The sequence below is a fragment of the Jaculus jaculus genome, chromosome 19 (assembly GCF_020740685.1).
Source record: "Jaculus jaculus isolate mJacJac1 chromosome 19, mJacJac1.mat.Y.cur, whole genome shotgun sequence".
NCBI lineage: Eukaryota > Metazoa > Chordata > Mammalia > Rodentia > Dipodidae > Jaculus > Jaculus jaculus.
In genome coordinates, this window is record NC_059120.1 from 42,748,464 (window position 1) to 42,757,752 (window position 9,289).

The following is a 9,289-nucleotide window of genomic DNA, read 5'->3' on the forward strand; positions in this document are numbered from 1 at the left end:
ATTCTCTCTTGCTCTCCCACACTCTCTCTAAAAAATAAAAATAAAAAACTTCATGAAAACTCATGAACACATTGGAACATGGGATTTGGGGTACCCTAAATTTGTGTTCCTGGGGCATGGTCGCTCATACTTGGCTCCAGACTAGACTATGTCTTACTCTCTTTGAGGTGAGACTTGTGTGTTTTGTGATACTGAAGGTGAACTGCAGAGGGAGCTCTCTGGATGGTAGGAGCCCAGCACTCAGAACCAGCTGCCTCTCCCGAGAAATGGAGTGGTGTGTGATGCACTGTCCTTTTGCATTTAAATTCTTCTAGAATCAGAACCATGGCGAGGAAGAGGCAGCTGGACCAGCAGCCAGCATGGAAGGAGAGGCTCCCAGGTCCGGCTTCAGACACGGCGCCCGAGGCCTTGCCAACGCCAGCGCTGACACAAAGTTTCCGCACTGGGAACGCTGTAGCCTGCTGGGGACACATGTCTCATGCAAACACGTCCAGCTCTGAGAGTTGCAATGGAACTCTGGGCAAACAGAGTTACCAGTCCTTCCCAGCAGCCAGCAGACCCCCTATGCACACACGCACACACACACACACACACACACACACACACACACTTACACACACACAGGGCCCTGTGAACTACCTCTCGCCCATCCTTCAAACAAACCCTGAAATTCACTTGCTCCAAAACCTTGCCCTGACTGGTGGAGGAGAGCCACTATTAGCATCGCTCCCCTGCTCTCCCCTCCTCTGCCTGGTCCCACTCAGGCCCAGCTACAGCAGCAGCTGGAAGAGCAGAGCCACACACCTTGGTTTGGGTCCTTTATTCCACCTTTATTCCAAAGCAGAAGCCGAGTCAGTCAGTCTGTGTGCACAGCTCCCCCCTGGCTCGACTCGCCATCCCTGTCCTCCTCTTCCTCCTCCCTTTCCTCTCCAGCTAGGCCGAGGAGGGCCCTTCTCCAGGTTGCACACCTTCTCTCAGAGATGATCCTTAAAAAGGGGGGGCTGTTTAAGAAAACACCCTAACTTTCTTCTAACTAACTGTCCATCTCAGAGGAGATTGAACCCCACCATTTGCATTTAATGAGGAAGCAAGCAGTGGGAACTGGAGATTTCTGTGGTAGCTGGTGGAGGGTGTTATGATTGGGTGGGAGGGAGTTAGAGGCATTCTGATCTAGTGGACACACTGACGGCCACAGGTCACAGGCCACCTGCTGGTTTGGACTTCTCTGGTTCCCCACACCAACCTCAAGTCATTGACTTCTGTCCTCTGGGAAGAGCTGAGTTTGGACCTGTGGCTTTAAAACAAGGAGTTAGTCAAAGGAAGGTAGATGATCCCTTACTTGTGTTTGTGTGTGGGCCTTACTTGTGTGGGCCTCAGGATATATGACCATGACTGGTGAGCCATTGCTTAGGAATGTGTCATCCAGGAAGCTAGGCACATGCAGGAAGAGGGCAGGTCACTCACTAGGGGAGAAAGACAATGTCCCTTCCGTCATTCCCAACCTTTGAGACAGCCTTAGCAGGGAACAGGATCAGGCTAGCCACTTCTGAGAAACATAGCCTCCCACTGGGCACCTGGGGGCCAGCCTGGTTGGACCATACCACAGCGGGAGGTCTGCCTGCCTGAGCACATGCGCGCTGGGCAGGAGAGCGCTCCAGCTGCACACTGCAGGGCGTGGACACGTTGGGGAGAACAAAGTCACAGGGTAGAAAAACAAAAAATCCCGAAGAGGTCACCCCAGGCTGCGCTCAGGAGGTGGTCTGGTGGGTGTCCCGAGTGCGGACGATCTAAAAGCTGATGTTCTCTAAGTCCACGGAGCAGCGGTACCTGCCATCGGGGAACCTGGAGCACAGCAGAGCGGGCGAACAGGGACACGCGTGGCGCCTGCGTTTCCGGAAGAAGGGGATCTAGGAAGAGAAGAAAGTGGCACCTTCAGCCACAGGGAGGGGCCTAGGCCTGGCAAATGCCTCGCCGCACTCCCTTCAACCCCAGCACAATCGCAGTAACTACGGTGAGGTCACCAAGGCACAGCACGACTGAGTGACGTGTCAACAGCGCGCAGCTACTTTTGGGAGGAACTAGGACATGGACCCAGACAGGCTGGCACTCCAGACCCAGCAAACCTGCACACATGCTTCTGGTTGAGTAAGTAAAGTTCTGCCATCCCGGATGTGCCCAGCTCTGCAGCAGGGGCCCAGGCACGGCTGGGATGATGTCCCCTGACTCACACCAGAGAGCAGTGACAAACAGCTTAGGTCTCCTCCGTGGGGTTTGAATAGCGCAGTGAGGCACCTACATCCAGCACCAGGCTACCTGGGTTCAAATCCTCAGGTCTGCCTTCTCCCAGGTTGGTGATAATTGATATTTACTTAGCTTTGCTATGTCTCGATTTGTGACCTGTAAAATAGGTGGATAATTACATACTTAGAGAAAACCATGGCAAAGGGCATATAGGAATGTGTCAGCATTCATTTTTTTTTAAATTTATTTATTTGAGAGCGACAGACACAGAGAGAAAGTCAGATAGAGGGAGAGAGAGAGGATGGGCACGCCAGGGCTTCCAGCCTCTGCAAACGAACTCCAGACGTGTGCGCCCCCTTGTGCATCTGGCTAACGTGGGACCGGGGGAACCAAGCCTCGAACCAGGGTCTTTAGGTTTCACAGGCAAGCGCTTAACCACTAAGCCATCTCTCCAGCCCACCATTCATTTTTTAAGGTTCTTTTTAAAATAAATTTATTTGCAAGCAGAGAGAGACAGAGAGATAGACAAACAGGGAGAATGGGTGTGCCGGAGCTTCTAGCCACTGCACACAAACTGCAGAGGCATGTGCCACTTCATGCATCTGGCTTTATGTGAGTACTGGGGATTCGAACCTGGGTCATTAGGCTCTGCAGGCAAATGACCTCTGACCAATATCCCCAGCCTCTCAGCATACATTTTATTACTGCTAATGGTCCTGCTGGGAGTGTGGATCATTGCTGAGCCGTCTCACACACCCACAACGACCAATGACTGCCGGCGCCCAGCCTAGTTCCTCAACACTCTTCCTTGGTTGGAAGGGGTTGATAGCAAGACCATGGCTGGGAAGGAGGCTGCTGGAGGATTCTCTGAGCCGCACAGAGCACTGGAGCTTGTGTGTGGACTGGTCACCAAAAGCTTGAAGGCAGATGCCTAAACCAGAGTGAGTGTGGCTGGGAAGCTTGAGGGCTGCTCCCCACAGGCACCCTTCCCCCAAAACCCACCTCTTCAGGCCCTCCCCCACCCAGGCCCCACTCTCACAAACCACACCCCCCAGGCCCCACCCCACAGAGGCCCCTGCAGGTATAGCACCTGACCCTTCCCAAGCCCAAGCCTCCTTGAATCTCCTGTGCTGTGAGAGCTGGGAGCTGGCTCCCACCGCCTGCAGGCAGGGCCAGAGCTGGCTGCTGAGGGCACAGAAGAGAGTCTCTTGTTAAAATGTGTGCCTCCCTGTGCCAACCACAGGGGGCCATTCTGTAAGCCTCATTTTGTGTTTGTTCTTGGCGAGAACTACCTATGGAACAAAGGGTATTTGGACCCTTTCAAAATCAGAATTTGTCACAAACATAAAGAGACTTTAGGGATAACTTTAATATGCACATGAATCACTTCTCAGCCTTTGGGCTGAGATCAAATGTATTGTATGCATGATATCCTTAAGCACATGACACTTAAGCTAATGGCCCAAGACCACACAGCAAATGAAAGGCTGAGGGTGACCAGTCCCCAGGTCTAGCAGCTGGTATGATTGGTACCACCATTCCAAAATGCAAGGAGTCAGTGACCCACGTCAGTGAGCTGTGGATAGAGATGACATCAGAAAACCTTCAGTTCCAGTCCCGGCTGGCTCACTGGTTGTGTACCTTGAGCAGGTGCTGCTGTACCTCAGTTTCCCCACAAGACACACGGTACTTGTGAATATCAAAGTACAGGCATGGCTCCCCAGCCTATGTAGAAGTTTGTAGAGGGACAGTGTGAGGGCCTGTACCAACGTCCAAGTGGCATCTGCAGGCTACTAGGTAAGGCGGTTGCTTGGCAGGGCCTTAGTAACGCCCACATGGTTGCCTATCAGGGGATGGTCAGGGGCTGGCTCCACGGTGGTGGAGGCTGAGCTGTCTGTCCTTCCCTGCTCTGCCCTCAGAAGTCAACAGTCTCGCTGATCTTGGCTGGAGCCAGGCCCCATGACCCGTCTGCTTAGCCTATACGTGCCCAGATACGGGCCTGAACAAAAACCAGTGCAATACCTTGTGACTGCCCGGGTGGCACTCCTCTCCTTCCCGACCCAGTGGGGTGCATATACTTAGCCCCCGAAGCCACAAGCTGATGGCACAGCAGGTGCCTGCCCCACACTGGGCATCTCGCTCACAGGCCTACAGGATAGAGAAGGAGAAAGGAGAGAGAGAGAGAGAGAGAAAGAGAGTGAGTTACATTCTCCCCTCAAAAAAAAAAAAAACATAAAATTAAAGGAGAGGTAACCCTAAAACATGCTTGTCAGTATCTGAGAGGAAGTGACTCTGTACTTCAGACTAACAGAACATTCTGGGCTGAGCTTTATTGCCCAGGCTCCCCCACCCCACCCCGGGACAGGTCACATGTGGCTCACCAGGGTGCCAGACCTATATCTGAGCTCCTCGCAGGTCTCTCAGTAGAGAGGCAGGGTCATTTTCCTGAAAAGTTCTAGTTCTAGCTTTCCTAGCACCAGCAGATGCTGTTGTAATTAAATGAATTAGAACTCTCCAGTAGATGAGTGAGGATCCTTGGTGGCCCAGATCCCTATGTGGTCAGTACTGATGATGCCCCTGGCCAGGAACTGTCCACACCATGGCTGATGCCTCCTCCACATAGTGTCCATCCCTTGACCCTCAGATGCCTGATGAACAGGTGTCTCTCAAAGTGCTTCTCTGCTGTCTCCATGGCCCTAGTTGTGGATGGAGTTCTCTACATTGGGCTCCCAGAACCAGCTACTTGGCCCTGTCTGGGTTGTGGGGAGTGCCATCTGTAAGAAGGCCACAGAGCCCACTCTACGCAAAAACCAGGGTCGGGATACTAGACCCTGTCTTCTCTCCCATGTTCTGGCCCTCAGCTTTTCAGACCACACAAGATGCCAGCCTTCAACAGTTTAGACTCACAAGCTGTAATTCTGCCTCCATAACTTCCCTTCTGATTCTGTAACATTGGCTTGCATTGACCTTAATGTTTGTTCTTCTTTTGAACTGTGTCCTTTTCTTTTAAGAAAGAGAATAAGCTTGCCTTTTCTATGACTATTAAAACTAATAAAATTCTAGGAAATGTTTGGCATTATTCCACATTTCTTTCTATAACAAGTTGGAGAAGACTTAAATAATAAAAGTTATTCTTCCTCTTTCTTTTCTCATGGCTTTCTGGAAAGCTCTCAGAGAAAGCACTGCTTTCAGTCTAATTGCTATGGCTCTGCCTGTGACACAGGGTGTGCCCATGAGAGAAGGGTGCCAGCCGAATCCAGACATCTGAGAGGGCACCATTCCTGAGTGCATAGGACACTGACATGTGAGGTGCCCCAAGCTCTGACGCAAGACTAACGTGTTTGAGGCACACTCAGACAATGTTTGTGTCACCCATACTCCCCTGGGAACCCACAGGGCTGAGGTGAAAGAAGGCACTTGGATCATCGTTCTTCAGAGGAGAGGAAACCCAGGGGAAACTGACACAGCTTCAAGTGAACATGCCACCCTTAGCCGGGCCAACACGCTGTGTGCGTTCACATGGGCCAGACCATACATGACCATATATAAACCAAGGCTTACAGGAAGGACAAATGAGGGGTTCTAATCCACTCTGCACAATAGAAATCTTCATTTTACCAAAAGACTCGACTTCAAACTCCTCGGTGCTCTCCTAAGGGATTTAAAGCACGATCTGATTCATATATAGCCCCTTGAAAGCCAACTGTGTTCATCAGAGTGAGGTCTACTGATCTGAAGATAGCATTCATATCCTTCCTGCTGTCTGGTGACCACCTTCCCGGACTCCTTGGCTAATGGTGAGTTGCACTGAGGGCTTCCTACGTGGTCTAGGGCTCACATCCTATGCAGAACCTGACATCACCCCAAAATTCAGACCTGCAGAGAATGTTAGAGACTTACCCCAGTGATCACAGCACAGTCAGATGCAGTTGCCAGGAGGAACATGATGGAGACATGCACAGCACCTCTCATGGTCGCTGTCTGCCTGATGTCTCCCTTCCTCCTCCTCAGCCGCGTGCCCGGCAAGCTCGGCAGGCCAGGCCGTCCTGTGCCTGCCTCCTCCAAATTTATGTATAGGGTCAGATCTAGAGCTGCCTATGGATGCTTCATCTCGAGCTCGCCTCCACGTCAGCAATGTTATTCAGATGAGCACAGAGGCAAAGATGAGACCTGAATCCTTAACAACATCAAAACTAATAAAAATGGACACACCGCGGACCTTGACAGTTGCTCTAACTCTTCCAAGAGCACGGTGCTTGCTTGAGACAGTTGTGTGCAACTCACTCGATATTCATTTCTGTGTCGACATCATTCTGTGCTACTTGAGGCAGGGACACAGTTTTGGTAATGAATTAAAGGATTTGCAAAGTCACCATTTATCCTTCCCCACACTGAGCCATGCAACTTACAGTAATATTTATCCCCTCACATTCAAATCATCAAGGATGAGGTGGTAGCCAGGTATTGGTGGCACATGCCTTTAATCCCAGCACTTGGGAGGCAGAAGTAGGAGGATCACCGTGAGTTCGAGGCCACCCTGAGACTACATAGGGAATTCCGGATTAGCCTGGGCTAGAGTGAAACCCTACCTCAAAAAACCAAATATATATAATCTCCAGGTTTATAGGGTCTTTGCTCTTGATTGACACACAGGGGATCTACTCTGTCACAGGCTCAGGACAGGAGTCAGGATCACTTCAGCTAGCATACAGTTCCTCCCCTCTCAGTGTCCTGAAAGGAGTGAGCTTGGCTGGGCTGCTCCAAAAGGAACCATACTACAGTTCTTCCCGTTGCATGTGGTGAACATGAGAGTGGCCTTCTCTATGAGCCAGCAAACTCAGGGGGTCAGTTAGCAGTCTGCTGGGAAAATGGGTTTGGGGATAGCCTCTCGTGCTGAGAGGAAGCCCTTGGTCCCAGATCTCTCTACTCCAAGCAACACTGAGAGAGATCTGGAATCTTCTATCAGACAATCAACTACTCTCCACAAATGGTGAAAGTTGATTTTTTTTTTCTCCAAGGTATGCTTTACATTATCTTAATACAGGTTAAATATCCCTAATCCAAAATCATATCTCAAGAATTTTAGATAAGGGATTCTCAATTTATAGGTGTTCCGTACACAAATAAAAATAAATAAATAGGGCCTGGCGTGGTGGCGCACGCCTTTAATCCCAGCACTCAGGAGGCAGAGGTATGCGGATCACCATGAGTTCGAGGCCACCCTGAGACACCATAGTGAATTTCAGGTCAGCCTGGGCTAGAGTGAGACCCTACCTCGAAAAATCAAAATAAATAAAAAGACTTCCATAGCCAAGAGATTTGGGGAACAGTGAGTTCTCATGTCTAACCTACCTCTTTCTGCAGAACTTTCTCAGGGCCTTTCATATGTGTTAAAATAAAAATATCAAGTGGGAAATGCAAGTTGAAGTATTTCCCAAACAGATTCTTCCCCAAAGGCCTGTTTTCTCAAAGTGTCTTGTGGGAATGGGTTCTCCCACAGAAGTGCTGCCCGACATTACAAGCAGCGAGAGAACAATGCCAGTGGGCCTGGCACCGTGGCCAGTGCCCCATGGGCAGCCATGCTGGCTTCTGGCCCCCTCTAGCTTCATGGCCTTAAGAATATTGCTAAGTGTCGGACCCCCAGCTGCTGAATGCCTCCACTGTTGCCCTCTTCCCCAGCTCCTGTCCTCCCAACTGCCACAGGAAAGGAGAGTGAGGAAACCTTGCAAAATTAGACCAGGAGCCTTGACGGAAAGCATTTTCTCATTTTCTTTCCTTTGAAGGCTGGTGCTTGGAGAAAAGCCAGCTTAATGAGAACAGGGTAAGGGGCTAGCAGATGGCTCGTGGTGCTCTCAGAAGAGATCTGGAAGCTTCAGGAAGAAGGGCCACTGTGTCCTCTTACGGTGACTCAATTAAGCGTCCACTGTGAGCCTTCCCTGTGTCAGGACCTGGAGCTCCTCAGCACAGGGCCAAATGGCTCTGCAACTCCGAGCTCTGCTCCTCTCACAGAAGTGCCCCAACAATTCTCCTGAAACAACTGGGGTTACTTTCTGGCTGACAGATGTACTGTGGAAAAGGAGGGGGAGGGAACCAAGCCGGCAGGACGCCAAAGAGTCAAAGGCAGAAAGTCAGGAGTGAAGTGAATTGAGCAGTGACTGGTGGAAAGTGGAGCAAAAAAACAATGGGTGGAAAGTGCTACAAAGGTTCTGGGTTTGCTAATGAGAGAGAAGAAGGAAGGTGGGGAGATGTGCAGGGCAAGCCTTTCACGGACTCCCGCCCGCCTGCAGAACGGCCAGGGCAGAGGGCTGCTGGGCGGCCGCCAGCGGCAGCGGAGCACGTGCGGGAAAGGTCACAATCCAGCCTTTGGCTCTGGCCCCCAGGTTCTCTGTTTCAGTTCATGCCTATGTCACAACTTTCCAGGACAATCTGTACAAAGGACAAAAGGGTGGGAGTGAGGGCCACTCGTATGCATAAACCCGGGGATGGAGGCCCAGGCCCCAGACCAGCCCTGACCTAGGATAGGCCCCTGAGAAGGACTTGCGGTCATGGCCATTGGCCGGTAAGTTACACAAGGAGCCCACGCCCGCCACAACATAAAACAAGTGTTGCAACATGCTCTTTATTATTGGGTCCTTGCTAATGATTTAATGAGAGCTGATTGTGCTGCACTTTAGAAAAAGATGAAGAGGGCTGCAGAGATAGCTTAGCAGTTAAGGTGTTTGCCTGCGAAGCCTAAGGACCAAGGTTTGATTCCCCAGAACCCACGTAAGCCAGATGTACATGGTGGCACATGCGTCTAGAGTCTGTGTGTGGTGGCTAGAGGCCCTGGCATGCTCATTCTCTCTCTCTCTTTCTATCTGCCTCTTTTTCTCACTCTCTCAAAAATTTTGTTTAAAAAAAAGAGGGCTTGATGGAGAGGTAATATGATAGAGAATGGAATTTCAAAGGGGAAAGTGTGGGGGTGGAGGGAATTAACATGGGATTTTTTTATAATCATGGAAAATACTAATAAAAATTTTTTAAAAAAGAGGGCTGGAGAGATGGCTTA

The 9,289-nt window shown here is 50.6% G+C and overlaps 1 protein-coding gene across 1 annotated transcript; it reads right to left on the reverse strand.

Annotated features, from left to right (window-relative positions):
• Positions 1-1,787: 1,787 nt before the first annotated feature.
• Positions 1,788-6,213, reverse strand: Prok1 (prokineticin 1). The gene is made up of 3 exons (XM_004659007.2): positions 6,142-6,213; positions 4,264-4,389; positions 1,788-1,907 (listed from the first exon to the last, which is right to left on the reverse strand). Exons 1-3 carry the CDS (start codon positions 6,211-6,213, stop codon positions 1,788-1,790), a joined length of 318 nt encoding a protein of 105 aa, XP_004659064.1.
• Positions 6,214-9,289: the final 3,076 nt, after the last annotated feature.

What these genes read in the sequence shown, in the direction of transcription:
- Prok1 (XM_004659007.2), bottom strand. Translation starts at nt 6,213, where the DNA reads ATGAGAGGTGCTGTGCATGTCTCCATCATGTTCCTCCTGGCAACTGCA. An exon ending in ACTGTGCTGTGATCACTGGG is followed by an intron (nt 4,390 to 6,141) that starts GTAAGTCTCTAA and finishes TCTATCCTGTAG; the next exon opens with GCCTGTGAGCGAGATGCCCA. An exon ending in GCCACCCGGGCAGTCACAAG is followed by an intron (nt 1,908 to 4,263) that starts GTATTGCACTGG and finishes TTCTCTTCCTAG; the next exon opens with ATCCCCTTCTTCCGGAAACG.